At 39.5% G+C, this 24,896-nt stretch overlaps 2 protein-coding genes across 8 annotated transcripts in view; both read left to right on the top strand.

Moving 5' to 3' along the window:
• chd4b (chromodomain helicase DNA binding protein 4b) overlaps positions 1–3,667 on the top strand; it is a 28,739-nt gene extending 25,072 nt beyond the window's left edge. For all 4 annotated transcript variants that reach the window (XM_063878244.1, XM_063878248.1, XM_063878245.1 and 1 more), the window contains 3 exons: positions 51–183; positions 774–969; positions 2,490–3,667. In XM_063878244.1, the coding sequence (XP_063734314.1) occupies positions 51–183; positions 774–969; positions 2,490–2,692 (532 nt within the window). In that variant the 3' untranslated portion in view covers positions 2,693–3,667. The remainder of the gene's footprint in view (positions 1–50; positions 184–773; positions 970–2,489) is intronic.
• Positions 3,668–4,541: 874 nt separating this feature from the next.
• ptpn6 (protein tyrosine phosphatase non-receptor type 6) lies at positions 4,542–24,892 on the top strand. 4 transcript variants are annotated; one of them, XM_063878308.1, is made up of 15 exons: positions 4,552–4,767; positions 9,130–9,252; positions 10,578–10,772; positions 15,402–15,585; positions 17,593–17,709; positions 18,620–18,745; positions 19,510–19,606; positions 19,703–19,782; positions 19,879–20,025; positions 20,131–20,262; positions 20,361–20,515; positions 22,157–22,224; positions 22,347–22,498; positions 22,831–22,898; positions 24,629–24,892. In XM_063878308.1, exons 1-15 carry the CDS (start codon positions 4,757–4,759, stop codon positions 24,723–24,725), a joined length of 1,752 nt encoding a protein of 583 aa, XP_063734378.1. In that variant the 5' UTR covers positions 4,552–4,756; the 3' UTR covers positions 24,726–24,892. The 4 variants fall into 4 exon arrangements, with proteins under 4 accessions (XP_063734373.1, XP_063734378.1, XP_063734377.1 ...); XM_063878307.1 differs by lacking the exon at positions 4,552–4,767 and adding exons at positions 7,067–7,573; positions 7,875–7,900 and having other exon boundaries at positions 19,703–20,025; XM_063878304.1 differs by lacking the exon at positions 4,552–4,767 and adding exons at positions 7,067–7,573; positions 7,841–7,900 and having other exon boundaries at positions 19,703–20,025.
• Positions 24,893–24,896: the final 4 nt, after the last annotated feature.

Below are 24,896 nucleotides of genomic sequence, written 5' to 3'. Positions count from 1 at the left end.
CCTTTGATAACAGCATTAATGTTACTACCCTTCACCTCGGCGTCCCTCAGTCACGGCTACGCTCGCTGGCAGGACGTGCAGAACGACGTCAGGTTCGCCATCCTCAACGAGCCGTTCAAAGGAGAGATGAGCAGAGGAAATTTCCTGGAGATCAAAAACAAGTTTCTGGCCCGCAGATTCAAGGTGAGCTCAACACGCCCACTGTCATCATGTTTACTATTCACCGGAGCAAGGGGAAGTATCATGAGGACATGCTATGAGAGGCCACCTACTCTGGCCCCTTTTGTATCGCCATCACATGAAATCCACCTGTCCATCCGTCTGGATTTCTATTTATTTATTATTATTATTACACAACTTTTCTCCACAAATTATTTTATATTTTGGTGTGTATTTTTTAATTTAATTATTTATTACCACTTAATTTGATTAATATTTCTATGAAGTGAAATTACATTTTTACTTTATGATTTATTCTAATTATTATTGTTTTTTTATCATTATTATTTATTTATTCGTTTATTTTTCTGTCCTCTCTTAAGATAATTGTTTTAGGATTCAAGGCATACATAAAGGCATGATCTTTGTTTTGTTTTATTTATAGAATATAGATGAGTGTACTAAGTTTTAGAAATCTAAGGGGGAAAAGAGTCAATAAACAAATGTATGTCCTGTTTTCCATGTGAGTGTTTCTGATTCTGTCCGGTTTTGTGTTTCATTAAATCTCACTCATGTCTTCTCTCTCTCTCACTCTCTCTGTGCTCCTGGTGTAGTTGTTGGAGCAGGCGCTGGTGATCGAGGAGCAGCTGCGCAGGGCGGCGTACCTGAACATGACGGAGGACCCGGCCCACCCCTCCATGGCTCTGAACACTCGCTTCAGTGAGGTGGAGTGTCTGGCTGAGTCCCACCAGCACCTCAGCAAGGAGTCCATGTCCGGGAACAAGCCTGCCAACGCTGTGCTGCATAAAGGTACAACACGTGGAAGACTAAATGAGAAGGGGAGAGTCTTTGTGCACGTAGAACATATTTTTTAAAGGTGGGATTTGAACAGAATTCAATAATCTTTAGTAAAATAGTTTATAGCGCTCCTGTCTTTCAGAGTGAAATGAATCAGTACAAAGGGAGGATTATTATAACACACAAACACACACCTAAATGACTGTTATATGTTAATCATATGAACATAAAGAAATGAAACGGACAGCTTCTGTTTACTAGCTCACCCTTAATATTTATTCATGTGTTGGATTTGAGCCATTCGTTTTTTTATTGATGAAATTGGAAACTGTTTATAGTGTTTATCTGTCCCTGGGACATTGATCACTACAACTGCAAGATAACTATGACCAAAAGCACGTTTTGAAAGGGTTAGGCTGCAGGACTTCCTCCCCTGTGTATCGAGTGTAGTTATGAAAATGAAATCCATCAGTCATTGTTCTTTGGAGGCGGTTGTTTATATTTTTGACTTTGTTATAATGCTGCTACTCCCGTTCACTTCCAGCAACAGACTACGCTCTCTCTCTCTCGCTGCACACATGTATTCTCCCCCCCCTCTATCTCTCTTAAAGGTATAGGCTGCTCTAGTCCCTAATATCGTACTCTACTATTATAAGATACAGTAAATCATCGGGTCGGCTGAAAAATGTCTTTATCTTTTTGTTGACACATTTTTTCATGTGGGGAAGTTTTGTCGCTGCACTTGATCTTTTTGTTTTTGGAACTTCGTCGTATACTTTTCATTGGGATAAAAATAGAAAGGACTGAGTGTGTTTCCCCCGTCATGGTTTCAATGTCCACGCTGCACGAGCCGTCATCGGATACCATCAGAATGGAAACGGGAGATATTATGGAAATGTATTTATATATTTATAAATACAGTATATCTAAATATAGCTGCTAACATCAGCGGCAATAAATGTCAGCTGCATCATTGTGGTCAGCATCCATGTTTGAACAAGGAGAGCTCTTTATTACCTCAGCAGGAGATAATCTAGCTTTGAGGTTAAAAGAGATTAAAGGTCCCACAACACGAGGGTTTGTTTTTCTGTCATCATTTGCATTTAATGATTACATAATGTGCGTAATGCCCGTTGTGTTGGTTAATAAAACAGAAGAGCAACACATTTCTAACTTTCTGAGAGGCTGCAGCCACTAAGATGATCATGATCATTTCCAGGTTCATATTTGTGTTTTGTGTCTCCATGCTTTAATGTTCACAAAGCTCTTTGTTTTTCTCATACTGCCTGTGCTGCAGCACCTCTTTTCACCCTCTGTCTGAAACCAGAGCCCAGTCTGCTCTGATTGGTTAGCTGGCCGTCTCTCTTGTGATGTCCCGCCCCTTAGCCTATCATGTACAAAGCTTAACGTTGAAATCTGGTCCTTTTTAAAACCTTGAGTTTCATCGGACAAACATTTCCAAAGATCTGAAAGAGTTATTCCTTTACTTTACAGCGGGTTGCTCACAGTTTGTCTCCGTGTTTTCTCTCCAGTCCTCAAACAGCTCGAGGAACTGCTAAGCGACATGAAGGCCGACGTCACGCGTCTCCCGGCAACCATCGCCAGGATACCCCCTGTCGCCGTGCGGCTTCAGATGTCCGAGAGGAACATCCTCAGCCGATTGGCCAGCCGCGGCCCGGAGCTCTCCGCTCAGAACCAATCACAGACGTCGCAGCAGATGCAGGTGCAGCGCTGACCAATCCCATCGCTCCTTTCACTCTCACTGACTGAGGCTAGCTGCCCTCACCTCACCACCATGTAGCAGACGCCCCCTGCCCCCCCCTCACGCCCCAAAAACAACCATGTACAGCACAGGTTAGTCCTCCGCACTCTTCACCCACAAACCACCCCCCTCCCCCCCGGACTCAGAGGAGCATCGGCTGCTGGACGTAGAGAGGAGGAGATCTTGACGTTGATTTTAGGAATTTCTGACGTCGATTTCTGTATTCTGAGCACTGTCTTTGTGACTCAACTGCAGCTGCACCGACCTGCTCAAACGTGTGTGTGTGTGTGTGTGTGTGTGTTTTATGTAATATGAAGAAGAAGACTGGAGCAGCATGCTTGGAGTATACCGGTGCATTGTAGTCATTTTTGCATCATAAAAAATGTCAAGGGATTTTATTGTGTTTTTATTATTTGTTTTTAAAGACAACTTTAGTGCCCTCACGTGTGTGTGTGTGTGTGTGTCTGTGTGTGTGTGTGTGTGTGTCTGTGTGTGTGTGTGTGTGTCGAAGGAATGAAACAGGGCATATTAATGTGCACCTCTACTGCAGAACGCCCCGACTTTAACACATCGTCACTTTTCTATCAGTGAGTCAGATCTGTTTCCTCCTCCTGAGTTTTAACCTGCATCCTTAATCTCCACCCCCCCCCTCCACCCCCGTCAGGTGACCCCATCCGGCTACTAACGCCACCCCCAGCACCTCGACATTCCTGACTGCATCCCAGATTTACTCCCTGTAAAATTCCCCGAAAAATGAACATGCAATATCTCCGCAGCTTTTAGGTACACGGGATGGTTTTGAGAAACGATTAATTTAATTTCTTACTGTATATTGTTCAGTTGTTTTACATTATCAAAAATATTATTATTATTATTATTATGGTTACCACCTTGTTGTTTTTTTCATTGCTGTTTGTTTTTATGAACTTCAATAAAAATTCAACAGTTTTTCGAGGATCTTGGTCGCTTTTTATAGAAATTCTGATTGTTTTTTTACTCAACTTTGCAGCATTTTCAGCAGATTTCAGGCGGACGGTCCATCACTTTGTTAGTGAAATATCTAAAATACTATTGAACTCAGTGTCATTAAATTTGGTGCAAAATACTGGGAAAAGTCTTGATGAATTGAAGTAAAAGGTGATCCCTGCTTAGCAAAAGCTATAGTTAATGAACATGCACGTGTTTAGGAAGTAGTGAGGAAACAACTGGTCAAATTAAACCACATTACCCTGCAAACATTGTGTGAGATGCATGTTCTATATCTTCTTTCTGTCTTCAAACGCCTCACTTGTAGACTTCAAGTCTCCAAAACTTGACTATGTTTCTGTATTCTTCGTATAACGAGGAGGCATGCCAGAAAAACTAACTTCTCCTGTAAAACTCCCGGTAATATAAGGTGAGAAATCGCTAAACAAAGGATCTTTTTAAAGGTTAAAGTATCCGTTTAATGTCTCCTGTAACTGGAGTAAGAGCTGGACTTTTCATACCCATCCAACTATTTTTGACTTGTTTCCTGTTTCCATGTTTTTCCTGTTCAGTTTGTCACCCTCGCCCACGTCAGAACTCAGCATGTGAACCCTGATTCCAGTCTAGGAACGAGCAACAGAACGACTGACGAGCAGAAACATCCTGACACGCTTTGCATGCAAACCTCGAAGGACGAGCGGGAATTTACATGGAGTCAAATGTCGATGTGCAGGAAGAGCAGGAGAGCATATAAAAGAGGAAGAGCGGGACACAGGAACGGCACATTTTTTCTTGTAGACAGTTTAGGAAGTTAAGACAATTAGAGTAAATGACAGGGCGGTAGGATTAACTGAGCCTGATTTCTTATCATGAGAGAGAGTTGGAGTCTAAACAGTGAACACAGAAACTGAGTGCAACCCGACTGTGTGTGTGTGTGTGTGTGTGTGTCAGTTTTACTGTGTTTGTAAGGAGAGACACACTCATCATAGAGAAGTACACAGAGGAGAGCCTGGATCCAACCCATCACTTCCTGTCGCAGCAAACACAGTCCGTGCTGCAAGAGTCCTGAGAATGTCTTTTAGGTGAGTGTATTTGTTATTTTCTCACTGTATTTGCTACGGCTATACTTCCTCTGTCTTCTATTTCTACTTTTCCCACCCTTTTCTGCAGTCTTTGTTGATTTTTTTGGTCGTTTTTTGACTTGTGTTTCTCTATTAACACCAGTGGTACTTTATTGGTATGTGTGTTTTAATACATATTTTGATGCAGATTTAAGATTTCTGAACATTTTTAAATTTTTAAAATGAATCCTAAATGAAAAATAAAATAAAACCTAATGGATAAAACTTTGAAAAAAATCTAATAAAGTCTAGGAGTAAATAATATGGATTTAATATACTTCATTTTCTGAGGAAAAAACAAAAGTGAATGTTCGTTTTTGGTCTTATCTGATCAATCAGTGTTGTTCTCCGTACTTTATATTACGTTACATGTCCAGCAGTGGCTCAGTCAGTAGGGGCTTGGACTGGGAATCGTAGGGTTTGACCAAACTGACTTGAAATATGGAAAGTGGACTGCTACTTGGTCCCAGGTCACCTCCTGGGCCCTGCTGTGGTGCCCTTGAGCAAGGCACCAGACATCTCCAATCCCCCCTCCCCATTGCTGTGTGCATGTATGTGACAATAAAGAGGGTTTCATCCTCCGATCTATGTCACTTGTTAGATGCTTTTACCCAAAGCGACTTACATACACTCAATACTGAAGTGTCTGAGGACTGCATTGGGGATTGATCCAAAGACCGGTCAGAACACACTGAGCCAAAACCTCTCCAAACCATGCAACGGTACCCACAATATCAATAATAAAATACAATAAACGTTATTTATATGGCAGCTTTCACAGCTATAAAGTGCTTTCCAAATAAAATAAACACAACTCAAAGGAAAGAAAATAAACTAAAACCTGGAAACCAAATCCACGTAATAAAACAAACAAAAAGGAGTTTATATAAAGTCACAAAGATAGTTTCTAAAAGGGATTTCAAAGACTAACACAGTTGGCCGCCTGTGCTTTAATACCCTTTAAGGGATTATCATGGAAAGGTTTTTGACAGGGAATAAAATTGTGCGTCGGACAAACGACAGTGATCAAAAAAAAGATCTGGAAAAATGTTGTTTAATAAATAAAAAGGTTGATTTTAATTGCAAATATTTCAATTACAGAGACATTAAAACAAAGAGAAGAAGGAAATGATTTAAATGTTAAAAGCAGGACTAACAAAGACGATGACTGACTATTTCAGACCTGTTACTCTATTATTCTGAGGTTTAGTCAGAGGACGGTACAGAACATCATGTGTACACACACACACACACACACACACACACACACACACACACTGATGCATTGCGACAGTCATGTGTGTTACAACAATAAAGAAAGTGAGCAAATCTAGGAAACATCGCTATTGTAGAGGCTGTGAGAAAACAAAGCGTGTGTGTTGTTTGCTACAAAACTGTTATAATGAGCTAACCACGACTAACAACACCTGCAGTACTGTGTGTGTGTGTGTGTGTGTGTGTGTGTGTGTGTGTGTGTGTGTGTGTGTGTGTGTGTGTGGTTTGCAGTACATTTTGTGTTCTTACACTCATTTTTAGCCTTTTACTCTTGCTCAAACACGGTGCAGTTTCCAGCTTTATGCGTTTTTTGTTCAACTTTCTCTTGCACGTTTGCACCCGACACTATTAACAACACAGGGTAAAGTCTAGTGGCTGTTTGTCCTGATGGAAAAAAATGACACTGCCCTTTTTAAACCTGTTGTAGGTCAGCATGATTTGCAAGTTAAATGTCTCTGTTTGTTCCACACGGTGCTAAATGTTACTTCATGTGTTTGTGACATTAAACAAACCTCCCTGACGGTGTGTTGCATTATGGGGAAACGACTGTCTCTCACAAGCCTCTGCATGCCTTTAAATATCTCATTATAGACACATCATAAAACCCATTTTTATTTAGGGAGTCTTCAGTTTCATTTTTGCACTTACAGTCATTTAATAATGACACAATCTCACAGTTGCAAAAGGTTTACCAGCTGAATACACACACACACACACACACACACACACACACACACACACACACACACACACACACACACACACACACACACACACACACACACACACACACACACACACACACACACACACACTGATATGGTATATAAAGAGGGGGAAGGTTAAACTGCAAATAAGGAAGTGCTCTGTGACTGTGACCTTTGTGTGTTATGCTCTCTTACACACACACACACACACACACACACACACACACACACACACACACACACACACCTGGAAGTAAAGAACAAAAAGCAACGGTGGTAGCAGAGAGACAGGCAGGTGGGCAGGCGGAGAGGAAAAGCTTTACTAATGTCTGGCTGAGAGACAAACGGTGGCACGATAAGCTCAAGTTTGACATTTTGTTGGATTTTTCCTGCAACAAAAGTGGAATTACTGGACTTTGGCTCATGATTCACTGCTGAGTGGAGAAGGTTGAACGTTCCTTTTGGGTTTTTTTATTGAGAAAACAAAGTCATTTCCACCAGTTTCACTTTGCTCCTAAATATGACTTTTTATTGTGGTCGTCTCTAAAAAAAAAGAAAAGGCGTCTGTATCTGTTGGTGGGATTCCGGCCTGTCAGCTATTTTGGTTCCTGTCTTGCTTTCACTGTTTTGTGAAAGGAGATGTAAGAAGGAAAGAAGAGGGGAGAGCGAGAGAGAGAGAGAGAGAGAGACAGAGAGAAACGACACAGAAAGAGGAGGGTCCGAGAGACGACTGCAGAGCGAGCGTCTCGGAGAGTGTCAGTAGTGTTCAGAGGACGCTGAGAAGAGTAAGTGTTTCACCTGCTTTCCTATCGGGATGCAGTGAGGATGGGGTTTGGGTGGAGGGAAGCGTAGAAGAAAAGGAGGAGAGGGCAGTAAATTGGAGGCATGTTTTGTAGATTTGGAGTGATACAAAGAGATGGAGTTGTTTCTATGTTTTATTCTGAATAGCAAAAGCATGAGAATGAACTTGCTTAGCGTGTAAAGAGAGGAAGTATTGAGGAACTGGGTGTTTCTCTTTTATAAATCTAAATATATACTGTGCACATGTGCAGGTACAAGTGACTCTCTCCTTGTCTTTGGTCCCAGAAGAAGAGAAAAAGCATCATGGTTCGGTGAGTCTACCCCCCCCCGCCGCCCTCCGCCGGACGATGAAATGCTGGTTTTAGTCGGTTGTGTTTTGTACAAGCACGATGACAACTTCTCTGTTTCCATTCCTTCTTCTCTCTCTTTCCTCAGCTGTCCTGCTCTGTTCCTCTATCATGTGATTTCTGTGTCTGTTTGCGTAAAGAAAATGTGTCATAAAGGATGAGTTAGCCCAGAGGTTGAGTAAGAAGCACACTGTTTGTACCCTTAACATGCGAGCTTTTAAAGAGTTCCCTTTTACTTAGAGTGTATCATATTTTCCTTCTGTGACTATCAATTAACCCTTATTTCTTGACACATTTGTTGTTTAACACCTATTTTTTCAGAGGGGAAACATGTATTTAAGTGCAAACACAATCTAAATGTGCATTACAACAGTTAAAAGGTGTATTCTGCAGCTTTTAAAGCTTTATTTTGTGCATTTTAATCCTGCAACTGTGAAGTATTCAGCAAATAACTTTGAAAGCTCCATGCTTGGTTGCAGGAGAGCTATCACAACAACAGATACCCAAAGTCTTTTAAACATTTGCATATTTTTTGGTTACAGTAGAACCTTAGAAAGGCGCTTCTTAAAAAAAACATGTGTTTGCTGTGAGCTATGTCTGACCAACACACACTTTTTCCAACCGCAAAGATCCAGGAAATGATAAAACAGACAATTCAACTGAACTGATGCAATCCTGCTACATTCAGCTACATTTTGAAAAGGCTATTTGGTTAAAGTAATTTTGTGGTATTTTAGTCTGAAAACTGGCTTCCATTGCACCAGTTGTTGAGATAATGTGTTTATATATGTGTAAAGATGTTTTGGGGATTGAAAGTGAATTAAATCAGGGCTCGTGATGAATAATGATGACCGTAATAGGAAAATGGGACTTGAAATTATGACTTAAACAACTAATCATTTCATTTAAAAAAATAACCTAAAAAAGGACAGTTGCTTTAAAAAGTTACCAGACACAAAAGTGATGTGTGTATCTTTACATTTAAGTGACACATGGAAAGATGAAGCGGCATTTTCAATTTACGAGACCTTAATAAAGTTACTCTTACCTATTGGGTTCCTCTCTGTAGTGGGAAAGTAATTACGTGGAGGTTAATGCGCCTAAATGCCTCTTTGTTGTCTCTCTGTGTACTGGCTGCAGTATGTATACTCCCACTGAGTGTATTTTCACCGTGTACATGTGCGTGGCTGCAGGTGGTTCCACAGAGACATCACAGGCCTGCAGGCCGAGGAGATGCTGAAGACTCGGGGGATTCACGGCAGCTTTCTGGCTCGACCCAGCAAGAAAATCGCCGGGGATTTCTCCCTCTCTGTCAGGTAATAAAGCCTGAAAAAACACCACAGATATCTCTTCACAGAGGAAATTAAACACTACTTCATTTCATGTACCGTAAGCGCACCTCATGGCTCATCTACTTAACCTTTAAAGCACATAAAACAGAAGAAAATCTGAAAAATAAAACCTGATGGATGGACGCAGCACATGGAGCTTTAGCTTTGCTGCTCATTTATTTACTTCCCTAATTCATCTGCTGCTTTTTAAATGCAGTTTATTACACATTCGTTGTACAATGCACTGGACTTGTGAACGCTGTTAATCAGTGTGACGGGTGTCAAACTTTCCTCTGCACTTTGTTGGGGTGAAATTAAATCTATCTTTGCACTTTTACATGATGTTTATCTAGCTCTAAGATTTGGTTGATTTTCGAAATGAAAGACAGAAATAAAACTGTTTCAGAAAACATCTATTTGAGCCTATTTACTTATTTTTGTAAGGAATAAAGATGAGGCTCGCTTCTTCATGCTGCACATTGATCTCCCTGATAAAAAACATGTTGCTTTTTTAATTAAAAAGCTGCATTTGCTACCCGCTTTAACCAGTCTATTCTGAACATGTTTAAGGTGTATTGTCTCTTCATCTTACGTCCCAGTGGCAAAAGCATAATATAAAATGGAATCTTTAAGCAGAATAAATACATTGTTTTTTCCCTGTAATATGTATTTTCCCCGTTAACCTGTTTTAAGGCAGGGGATTGGAGCAAAGATTCACAAAGAAGTCAGATTAAAAAAGGCTTTGTGGTGCTGCCTTCATCTGTGTATATTTGACACTGTTTATGCTCAATAATACATACAAAATAATGATGCGTCTTCCAGGTTTGCAGATATTTACCTTTGATTTTAGTCAGCTGGGTTATCTAAAATCTTAGTATAGTAAACCATAAACATGAATACTCTTCTTCCTGGTGTTACCTCAGATCAGCGGTAACTCCACATGAAAATGATCCTTATTAGGCCGGCATCACAGCAGTATCTCATTTATGATGATAGAGGACACGGACTCTGAACTATACAGATGAAGCTGCTTTATTCCTGACTTTAAGGCACGTTTACAGCAGGATCATCTGCAGTAATCACATATTAATTTAAGGATGCCGTGTGATTTTGGTTTAAAGAGCAAATGATCCTTGAAGAAATGTTTGAGTGCAGTTTAAATTATCCTTCCTCTGATGGAGACGTTTTCTTTTACTGTCATCAGGACGTTTTTAATCCAGGGAAATGTAAACGTTGGTGAAATCTGACTGCGAGTTTGACCTCTAAATATGGTAAGTTTTAGTTTATTTCCTTCTGTTTTTCCTGCTCAGGGTGGGCGAGCAGGTGACCCACATCCGGATCCAGAACACGGGGGATTTCTACGACCTGTACGGCGGGGAGAAGTTCGCCACCCTGTCCGAGCTGGTGGAGTATTACACACAGGAGAATGGCATCCTGCAGGACAAGGACGGCACCGTCATCGAGCTCAAATACCCCCTGAACTGTTCCGACCCCACCACAGAGAGGTGAGTCCACTCTCACACTGCTGCCTGATAAACCCCCTCCCCCTGTTAGTGGTGGAGGAATTATGCAGATCTTTTAAAAAGTATAGAAACCATCAGAAGCAAAATCCAGCCAGGTACGTTTAGACCTACCAGCAGTTTGCTTTGGTGCATAAGTTGTAAAAAAGTTGTTTAAAAGATCAAATAGATTTTCAGGAAATTCAAAGCTAGCAACACATTTAATGATCACCTCATTTTTATTCTTGTGCCAACATAAGGTACCATTTTTAATTGTCACATTTAGCCGTTCACTAACTAGCTACGGCTAATGAGCAGAGGGGGAAGAAGTACTCAGATGTTTTACTTAAGCTAAAGTAACAATGGTTAAGTGTAAAAAGAAGTCTTACCTAACCTAACTCATAAACTACTACATAGTGTATTCATTAGTTTATGTTTGTATACGCTTTAATCTACATCTATAAAGCTGCGATTAAATAAAGCTGTAAAATATTGGCCTCCAAAATGTTGTGGAATAAAAGAATAAAGGAGGATGAAATGAAAATATTAAGTACAAGTACCTCTAAATTGTACTTAAGAACTTGAGTGAATTTACTTCTCTATTCTCCCTTTAGTTTACTGTTTCACATGCACACACACACACACACACACACACACACACACACACCCACCCAGCTGCGTCCACCTACACTTTAGTTCAGTGTTTAATTAAACTTTGACGAGCTCTCCTTGATTATTTACTGCGGATAGTAAGTGTCATTTGTACCTCGCTGTTCCACTGGGTTTCATACTTTCATCAGTGTTTTATCAGAAGCTTGTAGAAAATACATTTTAGGAGTAATAATAGCATGTTTGTCACTCTATGTGTCGGTGAAAACAAACACCCACACCCCGAGAGCTCACAGCTTTCAAGACTGGATCAGAGAATTAGTTTAAGTACAGTTGTGCGTTTTGTTTGACTTTAAAGCTTTACTCTGCTGCATTCAGGACGGAAAGATTTGTATACGTCAGGATGTTTTTGATCAGATATCTCCTATAGACCAGTTTAAATACTCGGCGTGCGAGGAGGATTAGTGTTTGATAAGTTAAATGAAATGTGTTTTCACCCTCTCTGAAAAATCCAAAATCTGTGAAATTACAAACATTTAAAAGAAAAGTACTTCTTACTTTCCCACACATAACGACATTAATGTAACACAAGAATAAGACTATAGAGGACTAGATAACAGGACAAACCTAAACACATCAAATCAGTAACTACTCATAAAGTCAGACCTTCAATATAACATGAACATGACCGAAAAGGAGCGGGGCATTTTCAATTCAAGGATATTTACTTCCTATCGTTCTTTATGCAAAAACAGCCAAAGCTCTAATGGAATTCCCTCGATAATTAATACTCCTTTTCCTTTACTGAACTCTGACTCCTACAGTGATGGAAAACAAGCCATAAAATCCAAATTAATGTTTAGTTGAAACCTTTATGACCTGTTTCCTAATAGACACAGATGGCGCGTTTCTGGAAATAGATGATGCAACCACTTGCCAAAACGTTATATTTAAGTTTCTGAAAAAAGGACACAGAAGAGCACTTCCACATAAAGTGAAGTAGCTGTTTTATTCTTACACTTGAAGCATTTCCAGAGTGATCATTGTGTTTGAATGCACTGGTTGTTTCACAGAATGAGATTTCAACAGGAGAAAAGCCCATCCTTTGGTTAGGATGATTCTTGTATTTATATTATGTGCAGATTTGTTGATTGTTCGAAGAGTTCTAGAGACACTTTGGATCATCTCATTCATTAAACTCCTTCAGAAAATAATAACAACAAGCAGCTATTAACTCAACAAATACACAGAATAAAAAACAACCTCTTCTTAAAAGTATATTTTGACATAAATATTAGCTATGATTAACTTGTAAACTAAATATAGTCACTAGATTATCTTCACAGATATTTTATAACGCCTGTCGACCACACCAAAGGTCTTCTCCGGGCTGTTTCTGTGAACACGATAACAAATCTCAATCTGTTTGTTAGATGCAGTTTAAAAACCCCCATTTATACTTGTGTTTTTATTCTAATTAGCTCACATTGCATATTTAAATTCCCTGCAGAAGTTTGATTATTAATAGACTCTTTTCTGTAAGCTAGAAACATTGTGCAACGGCTTAAAGCAGGTTAATGTCCACCTAGAAGTGATCGAGATGAAGTCCTTTTATGAGTCAAGGAGGACTTTCTATCGTGTGATTGTGTGTGTGTGTGTGTGTGTGTGTGTGTGTGTGTGTGTGTGCATGTGTGTGTGTGACTGTGTACTTCACCTTTGCTGGAGGCTCTGCCCCCCCTCGTCCTTCTCTCTCTGTCAGTTGTCTAACTTCCCTTTTGTTTCTGCGGTTGGAAACTTTAAGTTTTGACACTTTTGAAAGCAGTGGCCAGACCCGGCGCGTCTTCCTCTTATTGCACACTCCATCGAGTTCTTGCTCACTCGCTGGTTGCCTCTTCCTCATCGCACACAATCTTAGTCTCTCATCTTAAAGCAAGAACACACACACACACACACACACACACACACACACACACACACACACACACACACACACACACACACACACACACACACGCACACACACACACACAGAAGCAGGTCAGCATTTAAGTTTGGCGTCACGTATCTGAAGGCGTATCTCCTTTCACAAGAGAGGATCAATTAGCTTGATGACTTTAATCACAGTTATTGCTCGTTGACGATTGCGCGTTAATCTCGCATGTGCATAGTTTAATTGTCGCCTTTTCTTTTTAAACTATTCAATACATGATTCCCTTGCACAAGCTGTTCTTTATCTTCTGCAAAACTGCACGGACAGAACTTTTTTTTGTTGCTTTTTGATCTGCAGCCTGTGGTAGATAATTACCATGAGGTGCTTCTGTAAAAAACATAAACAGTGATTTTAGAAGTAAACGAATCCTTAAAAATATGTGCAAAAAGGCAAAAAGAGAGCTGGGGGTTTGTGTAGTTGTTGCATTGAAGGGATGGTGTGTGTGCGTGTGTGTGTGTGTGTGTGTGTGTGTGCGTGTGTGTGTGTGTTAGTATGTGCAAAGGCTATAAATACTTTGTCCTCTTCAGCCACCAAATCTGTCATCAGAAAATTTTCCAACCGCGAAACAGGAAGTTTAGAAGAAGAAATCGAAAACGGTGCCTAAATTTAAGTCACAGCCCAACCTGACTGAGTGAGCCTTCACTATTGCACACACACACACACACACACACACACACACACACACACACACACACACACACACACACACACACACACACACACACACACACACACACACACACACGCAGAGTACTTCGGTGGACAGAAATATGGCTGCCTGTAATAGTAACATGTGTACTTGCCATTTTTAACTGCATGTATGCGACAGAATCCCCTGATTCTGCTGCGGCTTTCTATTTCTGCTCAGTGTGTAGAGAGACAGAGAGTCCTGCACCACATCAGTGAGAGTCTGACAACCGCTTAGCCCTGAATAGACACTTATACATGCATGTTATTCACAAACAAACCTTCAACCGTTCTCTGCTCTCATACTGTAAGTAGGAGGCTGATGTTGGATTATGGGATTTTTTAGTGCGAAATATCGACCGTAAAGGAATACCTCAGCCACAAAATGATCAGTTGTCCATCAGTAATTCACCTGGTGTTTCATTATATTCATCTTTTCACACACCTCCAAATATCATGCAGGTCGTTGACATTTAAATGCATTTAATGAGATGAAAAATGGAGTACTTTACTTACAAAATGAACCGGTATATATCAAACTTCTTTGTGCATGAAAGACAAAGACAGCAGAACAGTGTTGATGAGTTGCAGTAGAAAGGGTTCAGCATTAAAGAAGATTCAAACTATATTATGTTTCACTATCTCTCAAACAACATGTGCCCTACAGTATATACACATCTCATTTAGCCTGTATTTTTGCTAAACTAATTTAAAAAAGCATGCACTGTCTCTTTAACCTTATTGTTCAATATGCACTGGGCCTGCACGGACGAGCTGTGGGAAGTAGAATCGAGCATACGGCTGAATAAATCAGGCTATGGTTGTATTTCACAAGTTGAGTAAAAGGCAGCCCCCAACTAACTTTAATGCGTTTTAGGTTTTTATGGATTCCTTATTAACAGAGTTTTCTCCAAGAATTGCAATTAACAATGGGTAGGTTATTGATTTACAGATAGTCGTTTTGTAGGTGAAGTATTCCTTCAGACATCATTATGAGAATCTTGATTAATTCCAAGGGTTTACACATTCAAGGAGTTTGCTTTAGTGTGTTACGGTGCTGTCATAAACACACTTAGAGCAATGAAGCTGTAAGAAAGAGGCACATTATTAAAAGCTATTATTAAATTAAAAAGTAGGAAGGAATGTATGCAAGAATACAGAATGCAAGTAAGGGTCTACACATTAACTTGTTGGTCCCAATTAGATTATTTTTGTAACAACATATAGCAGAATCTCATGAAATGCTTTAATGTCACCTATCTGGGCCACACAGAAGAGGACTTTTTGCAGGTCAGGTCACCACAAATTAGTTTTAAGCCTCAGTGTGTGTGTGTGTGTGTGTGTGTCAGGTGGTACCACGGTCACCTGTCAGGGCCCAATGCGGAGAAGCTGCTGTGGGTGCGGGACGAGCCGGGGACCTTCCTGGTGAGAGAGTCTCTGTCCAAACCCGGAGACTTCGTCCTGTCGGTGCTGACGGAGGAGACGGGCAAAAACGGAGCCAAGAGGGTCGCCCACATCAAGATCATGTGTCAGGTACGAGTGTGTCCTCCTCTGTGTGTGTGTGTGTGTGTGTGTGTGGTATGGTATTGGCATGGAAACATTTTGGCACGGAGAGATACCGCAGCTACGTCCTTCCTGCAGCCGTCAGACTGTACAACCAGCATGGCCCCCGGTAGACCCCCCCCATACATACAACAACAAAACTGACTAGTTGTGCAATAACAATTTATATGCAATATATAAACATAAAGGTCATTATCAATAACTGTGCCATATTTACCTGGCTGCTGTATCTCCTTACAGGATGTGTATTTTGTAAATTGTGTTTTTCTTTATCTTAATCATTTCTTTATTTTAAATTTACATTTTCTTTTGTAAAGCTGTGTTTGGCTCTGTTGCTGCTGTAGCAAATTTAAGTTTCCCCTCTGTGGGACAAATAAAGGGATTCTCATTCTGATTCTGAAATACTCAGGTACAGTACATCTATGACAAAGCAGCACTAAATGTACTCAGTTACAGTACATTCCACCACTGTGTGTGAGCATGTGTGTGTGTGTGTGTGTTCAATGCATGATAACGTGTGCATGAAACTAGAGTTTGTTTTAGAGTCCCCGAAACAAATAGACATCATGTGAAATACTGCGGGGTATTCCCACAGTTGTGTAGTGCACACTGAAATGTATAGAGTCTCCTGTCCCCTGTCTTGTGCAATACAATACTTTTTCTCATATTTCCTCTCTGTTGGTTATAAATGTCAGGCCCAGTTTTACTTTGTCAAACACCACAAGAAAAACAAAGACTATGTAAATATATATAAGATCCCAAGATGGTAAATTACCAAAGAGACAACATACAACAGATCATTTAAGCAGAATTAAGCCAACATTAATGAGTACAATAAAATAATTCAAAATAGAAAACCTAATAACAGAAGTAAGATAGAATAATACAAAAAATACTATTAAATAATTCAAATAAATACAAATAAAAAGATGAATAATAATTCAATAAAAAAGTGGGAAAATATTTTTAATATTTAATTAAAAATGTGTTTTCAGCTGTCATTTAATCATCTCGACCACATTTGCCTCTAAGTTGGATAAAAGCTGCCTTCTCAATTTTATTTGGGAGGAATTTGGGAATATTTAAATGGCCTGATGTTGAAGACCTTTGGGCTCCCTCAGGGACACGAAACGATGAAGAGTTGTGATATAAGATTCTCAGCAGCTACTCTTAGTGAATGTGTGATAATGATGCTCACAGAAGCAGGTCACGCAGCCGTCCTCCGAAACTCGTTTTGATAGATAGTTTCCCTCAGCATCGAGGCTTTGCTTTCAGTTGATCTTTACCCGTCATAGGAAACACCGCTCAGACGTCATTTAAATGGGAGCCGTTGTTTCTGTGCAGCGCCAGGGTGCAGGACATTACTGTGAGATTAGCTGAGTGATCACAAATGGCCTTTCATGAGCATGTGGAGAAGATTAGCTCAGTTTCCAAACCGTACTCTGCTCTAAAGAGTCAGCAAATACATCAGGATACACACGTGTGTTATATTATATATAATATTAATACATTATATTAAATATTTTAAGTATTGGCTCAAAGTCTGTCACAAAACGCTCTTAGGAGCTATTATATTATTCTTTATTACTATTATTTTCAGTTCAATCTTGATAAAAAGCACAAACGGTGGGTTTTCTTCTTTTACTGAAGTCCCCTTGCTTATATTTTGTGGCTTATTGCTTTTATTTTGAACCTTAATGGTGGCATAACCCGTTAAGTATCCATATAATAGCTTAAAGTATTTTTTAACTTGACATGTAGAACAATTGAAGTCTTTATTTATATAAGTGTTGTGTATCTGTTATTGCCTCCTGCCTAAAGTCTGTGGATCTTAATTAGCACATTTCTATCTTTGTCATTTTTACATCCCTTTTTTTTTAGACTGGTGTTTATTATTGTCGTCTGTCCCAAACAAATCAACACATATATAGATATGAGTGTTCACTGATGAGTCATATTTTCCGTTTGTGTGTGCAGAACGACAGGTACACAGTGGGAGGCTCGGAGATGTTCGACACCCTCACAGACCTGGTGGAGTTTTACAAATGTAAAGGCATCGAGGAGCTCTCCGGGAACTGGGTGCATCTCAAACAGGTTCATATTTTCCAAAGGATAAAACATGTCACAGGGGAAAATGAAACGGGTTATTTATTTTAGCAGCACAGCCCACAGATAGGAAACGGTACTCAGAGCTTTTTGACCTACTGGTGATGTTGTGTTCGGAGTTCAGACAAGAGTTTTATTCATAAGATTTTACTCTCACTAAAGACTATAGTCAAATAAGCTTTATTGGCTATACAGTACTGCCAAAGCACATTGCACAGGGTGGTAGAGTTTTTAAAAATGCCCACAAACATGATAATCAAGATAAAAATCAACGATATAATTAAGACTAGAACTTCTATTAATATACATAACGATGTGTCTATATGTGTCGATGTAGGGCAATATTATAATTACCATACATGCACTTTGTTAAAAATAAAAACACCATTTTTTTTTGTGTACATTGAATTTGAAAGCATTTTTCTTTGTGTGAACAAAAATCATTAAAAAAACAGATAAATAATAATAACAAATACATTTAAAAAAGCTTAGGTAATTCCAAAAACGATTCACGTTGCATAAATAAATAAAAAAAAGATAAATAATCATAAAAAATATATAAAAACAGCCCAGGTAATTAATTTTTAAAAAGTGTAAATACAAAAAATAAAGATAAATAATCATAAAAAATAAAAACAATGACACTTAATCAAATAAATTCATCTAGAATAATAATCATATTAAAGTAGTATGATTGGTATTGATTTAATCTCTGTTTATTTGGACTCTTTTTCTCAAATTCAAATTCCATGAAGCTTTATTGGCATGACAGTATTGACAAAGCACATTGTACAAATGGACACAAAAGTGGACCCTTAAACAACCATGTGAACAATAAAATGTGATGTAAAATGAAAGGAAGAGGCTGAACATCTCTGTCCCTGTCCCCTCTCTGCAGCCGTATCTCTCCACCCGGGTGAACGCTGCAGACATCGACAACAGGGTGAAGCAGCTGGATCAGACGCAGCAGCAGCAGGAGGGCGAAGGGGAGAAGATGAAGGCGGGCTTCTGGGAGGAGTTTGACGTAAGATTTGACGCCAGCGTTAGTTATGTGTCTTATGAGGCTTTTATCTGTAGTACACGAACTAGAGCAATGCTAAAAGTGGGGGAAAGTTAATACCACATCGAACTTGTTATTACAAATGGACAGAATAAAGTCAACAGTTACTTCCTGACTTCAGGGACGGTGTAGGACTACACGTACAATGCTACCCTCTTGTGGCGGTGTGTAATAAGTCTCAGCAGGATTTGAGTAAAGAGTGCAGAGGAAGAGTAACACTACATAACAGACCTGAATGAAATGATATGAAAAGGCTACTTTTATAGCTTATTTACTATTAATGAATTGCAGGTGGTGTTGATTACTTTACTAATGTAGAATTTTGTTGACTAGATTTCTTTTTCTCATTAATTGGGAAAAAATTGCTTAAAAAAAGGCTTATCCTTACTGCATTTTTTCCTACAGTGGTCCAAACCTAAGAGACGTTTAGTAAATGATGTATGACATTAAAATAAAGTACAACAAAGCCTCAAAATTAAGATTTCTAAACATGTTTCTGACAAACAACTGATCAATTAATTGCATAAGTGTCTGTGTGGATACTTTACATTTTACTCTGTCTGTTGTTGCAAAGGAATAGTTTGATTGATTTTAATTGAATACTGTAATATATGTTCCTTCCTTATATACTAATGGCAAACAGTGAGCGATTAGTATACAACACATACAGTTCATCATTAGTAATCATTTAAGACAAGTGTAACACAGTCGTCTCTTTGTCCCGCCAGGCTCTTCAAAAGTTTGAGGCGAAGGTGAAGAAGAGCCGAGAGGAAGGTCAGAGGCCAGAAAACAAGAGCAAAAACAGATACAAGAATATTCTTCCCTGTGAGTTTCAATCATTTAATTATCCTGATCAACCAAATCTCACGAGGCATTTCGGTAGCGCTGACTTTAACCAATTGCTCTTTTCATTCAACCAAGTCAACGAGACCCGGGTCATCCTGGAGGACACGGATCCTGACGTTGTGGGATCAGATTACATCAACGCCAACTACGTGAGAGTAAGTCTTCCAAAAGTCTCTCGAGATGTGATAGATAATCTTCAGAAAAGCTGTTTTTTTTTTTTTAACTCTTCTTTATGTTTTTGTTTCCCCCAGAACAAACTGTTGGAGAGCGTGGAACAAAAAGTTTACATCGCCACCCAGGGCTGCCTAGCAACGACCGTCAACGATTTCTGGCAGATGGTGTGGCAGGTGAAAACGAGGGTGATCGTCATGACGACACGAGAGGTCGAGAAAGGCCGGGTCAGTATCAAGTGTTTTACATAATGTCTTGAAATGTAAAATGCTAAGAATAATACACAAAGAAACCTTCCCTGGAGATATACTGACATTTACTTTCTTGTGCAGAATAAATGTGTGCCGTACTGGCCCGACCCTCAGACCTCTAAGGAGTACGGCCCGTACGTGGTGACTTTGACTTCAGACAGAGAAGCTACAGATTACAAGATCAGAGTTTTGGAGATCGCTCTTGTGGACAAGGTAACCTCCAAACTCCTCGGACCTCACCACACCCTCTTTGGTTTTAAACCTTCACCCACTTTTTATCATTGTAATCCCATAATGTTTTTCTTTTCTAGCCGAAACTTTCCCGCACCATCTGGCACTACCAGTACATGAGCTGGCCGGATCACGGTGTCCCTCAGGAACCCGGCGGCGTCCTCAGCTTCCTCAATCAGGTGAACTCCAAACAGGCCGACTACCCCGATGCCGGACCCATGATCATCCACTGCAGGTACGACACACCTGGGGAGAAAATAGAGAACTTGCTTTAATCAATCCAGCAGCATCAAATCAACTGGAACCATTAAGAATGTTGATTAGCGCCTAAATATACTAAAGATTATTTCGTTCATAAATAAAAAGTAATCTTGGTGAACAAAATAAAAATGGCTGACATGCAAAACGTGCATCTGGACAACAACAGACAGAGACACATTATGACTTACTGTAGGATTGGGATTTGCCTAGAGTTTAAGTGCTGGGATTTAAAACCCCTTGGATTGAAACAAAAGGCCTTGGTCCCACCTCTGCCTTTTTTTCATGTAAGGGTTTTGCAGGAGATCCCCATGTGTTTCCCAGATGTGAGTGTAGCCACATCTCCGGTCACACTAGGTGTCAGAGAGGTCATAAATCGTCAAACTGCAGATGTCTGATGTGCTGGAAAGACACAGAACTAAGTTAACAAAACTCAGGTTTCATAATCGTCAGTGAGTTGATAGCCCTCAGAGAAGATTAAAATGATTATATTCTGAGGATTTAGATTAGTAGTAGTTGGACAAAAGGTTTTGACATAATTTACAGTTTATCCCTATGGAATTTTCCCCGTGTGATGTGACGGATACTGAGGCGGCTTGTGCCACCATAAACCCGTTGTTTAAATGATTACATGACCCCTATTTAAGTATTTTGGTATGTTAGCATTTTCACAAAGCTGTACAGCTGTCACATACTTTACCTTGACACAACTAATCCACAACACTTTTGACATGTGACTGCTTTAAATCCATAGTTTGGATTTTTTTAAGTGGGGTTGTATGAGGTACTTATTCATAGTGATTTACCTATAGATGGCAGTAGGCATGACTCAGTATGGAGAAACAGACGTGAATATCAGCACAGGAACAGAGCAGTGTTCTGCTGTGGACTGGGGCAGCAGCAAAATGTATTTTACCTGCCTCTCAGTTCAACTCTACGCTATTTTAAGAATAATGTTATCGCTTTCCTAGCATCGAGAATTGAAACTGTTATATCAAAAACAGGATATGCAAGTCAACAATTGCAAAACAATTTTTAGCTAACTTTGATGAATCCAAACTAACCCTTTCAAAGTTTCTGAGGCAGAGAAAGACCAGCAACTCCAGTGTTCTGTGAGGTTCAATTATTCTTTTTGTAGATGGAGTCTGGTGAATTTAAAAAGTATGAGTACCTCCTAAAAACATCCAAACTGTCCCTTTAAATCCAGTCAGCCTCATCTGTTCTTGCGTCTGTGCCATTAACAAATATTAGCTTGTTAAAATACTATAAAACAAACAAACTCCTAAACCTTGGCATGGTATATTGTTGTAGCTTGTATAAGTATATGTGAGTACATAAAAAACACATTAATTCATAAATAAAATGTGTTTATATTAGTATTTCTTAGCATTAGCGTTAGCATTAGCGTGCTAGCACGCAGGCATTAGGATTTAGTATGTAGTACAGCCTGACAGAGCAGCAAGTATAGCTCCAGACTTTTCTTTTTGTTAGTGGAGTTAAGGATGGTTAGCTTGATTCTTGATTGATTGATTGATTGATTGATTGATTGATTGATTGATTGATTGATTGATTGATGGTAAGATGTATTAACTTGTTTTTTGTCTGTGTGTTTGTGCAGTGCTGGAATTGGTCGAACAGGCACGATTGTGGTGATCGACATGATCATCGAGACCATCGACAATATAGGTAAAAACACCTACAAAATACAAAAACATTAGTGAAAGATAAATCTATTGAGTAAAAACAATGTAAATACACAGTTCATGTTTGCTTTTTCTTACGCCTGACAATTTAATATCTCTCTGTAGGTCTGGACTGTGATCTTGACATCCCAAAATACATCCAGATGGTGCGAGAGCAGCGCTCAGGCATGGTACAGACGGAGGCCCAGTACAAGTTCATCTACCTGGCTGTGTCTGAGTATATTCAGACTACCAAAGCCAAAGACTGTGCCTCCATGGTGAGCACTATCCAGGAAATAGAAAGCAAGGACAAAGGAATAAGTGTTTGATGTTGCTGAAATATTGATTGATACAGGGAAAACAGGGACTCGATCCAAGAAAGGAAAACACAGATATGTAGCCTATGTCAATAGGCCTTTGCACTTTTGGCTGCTGATTTGAACACCAAGGCTGAGTAGTTTAAAGCCAGCAGAATGATAAGTTATCAGAGAGGAGCTTGTGAAAGATGAACATTGACCTAGTGACAGAAAACAGCGAACTACAAAGAGTTAAAAAAGCATTGCATGTGCTCTCTGTGTTTGAGTAATCCTAATTTCTGTCTCTCCACTAGGAAACTGAGACAGAGTATGGAAATCTGCAACTCACCAAACACCAACCAGCGAGCAGGAAGGTCTCAAAGTGAGTGTGTGTCTGTGAATGTGATGCCTTTAATACATTCACATTGCTCCTCTAAACCTCACACTGCTGCCCTACTTTCTTTGCAGAAACACAGATTCAGCCGTATATCAGCAGACAGTTTAACCTTGGAGGGAAGATACACTGTAGACGCAGCTAAACTCCACCTACGTTTAATCCTTTTTATCCTGATGACTAGACAGCAAAACAATGTTAATGAAGCATTCATTTGAGTCACTTAAAATATGTTTTTCCTTATTAAATTATACTCTATTGTAGTTTCAATAACTAAACTACTGGCAGTAAATGCAAATAATGCAGCTAACAAGTGAACCTTTGTGTAAAATCTGATTATTATATGACCTATAGAGGCTTTTCCACAGTGTCTGAAAGTACCAGTATGTACCAGTACGGTGCTCTTAACAAGGAGCCCTCAGAGCTGTGGTATGTCGGTACACAACTACAAATATCTCAAGAGTTAGTACATGGGTTCACATTAAAGTTTGTTTTTTAATTAGTGCGTTGAGTTGGTTAAATGTTTACTATCCAATAAAATATCTAAAGAAATGCTAGAGGGATTGGAAGAAACGTGTGTACCAATAAAGGTTGGGCATACGAATCCAACAACAATGAAAACAGTCAATTCCAGCATGTTTCTATTAGCATTGATGGACAGTGGAGGTCAAAAGCAGCCGTAACCCTGTGATTGATTGCTTTCATCTAACTGTCCAGGCTAATTGGGCATCAGCTGGACAATCACAGTCATAAATCCTTATTCGCCCCACAGCAGGGAAATAGCAGCAGTGTTACAACAAAGAGATGAAAAGCAAAAATAAAATAGGAACCCTGACATTAAATGAAAGTGGCAAACCATGGGGAAAATAAATAGCAGAATAATCAAAGTAAATGCAAATATAAAAGTAATGAACTGCAGAGAAGCAGCCGGTAGTTTTATTTGCTATTCTCAGCTCCAGTAAGAGTTATACATGTTTGGTGTGCCTATCACACTATGGCTCTGAATGCTCTGTATTGTTTGCTCTTCCTCTTTATACGTTTGTATGAAGAAGTAATGACAACAAAAGGACTTCAACTATGACTACTGTGACAGTTCTTTGATAGGGGAGAAACTAAAACAAATCTCAGTTGTGCATCAAAGCGGCACTCAAGTTAATCACTGTTGCACCTCCATAAAGATGAAGAAGAAAGCGGAATAATAGAAATCTAAGCGGCAGAGTCTAAGATATCCTCACTTCCAGGCTTTAATTTGTCCTTAAATTCCAAACAATGCAGGGTCCTACAATTCCCATCATGCACCTTGCTACATATGCAATCAAGCTTCTTTATTGCAACTTTAGAAAGTTCCCTCTGGAGCAACAGAAGAGTAAACTGAACTGTGTGTAGAATCAGTGAAGTGCTTCTTTAATGGCCAACCGAAGTAAACAAGCTGAGTGTTTTTATGAACTGAGTAGTTTTCTAAACAACTAATTAGGAGGTCAATTAAACAGCCTGAGCACTGTAAACTGTGACCCAGTTGGAGCTGAATAGTACCTGCCAGCTTTGAGTGATTGATTCATGGTCCGATAGACTTTTTAAATCGCAGCAGCGCCCTTCATTAACCTCCCTGCGTCTTAGTATCACTTCTAACCAAGCTGTGCCAAATCAATGTTGGCCTGGTGTAAAATACACAGGAAAGAGGAAATCTCTTAATCAGCTTTTTGTACTTCCATTTTCAGAAACAAGGAGGAGCTTTACGAGAATCTGTCCCAAACAAAGAAGGATATGAAGAAGTCAAAGTCGGACAAGAAAAGCGGCTCTGTGAGGAAGAGATAGAAAAAGGTTTTATTAATGTTGTTGTATTTATGCAGGCACTCTTTTGGTAAAGGATTTATATTTTAAATAAGACAATATGAATTTGTGAAATTAGAGACAAGATAAGCGGTTTACTTTTGTTGTGTGACATGAATGCTTTGTTGAGAATAAAGTCAGTGTGTAAACAATTTG

Source organism: Eleginops maclovinus, chromosome 3 (genome assembly GCF_036324505.1).
Source record: "Eleginops maclovinus isolate JMC-PN-2008 ecotype Puerto Natales chromosome 3, JC_Emac_rtc_rv5, whole genome shotgun sequence".
In the NCBI taxonomy this organism is placed as follows: domain Eukaryota; kingdom Metazoa; phylum Chordata; class Actinopteri; order Perciformes; family Eleginopidae; genus Eleginops; species Eleginops maclovinus.
This window is presented reverse-complemented; position numbering and strand designations above follow the sequence as displayed.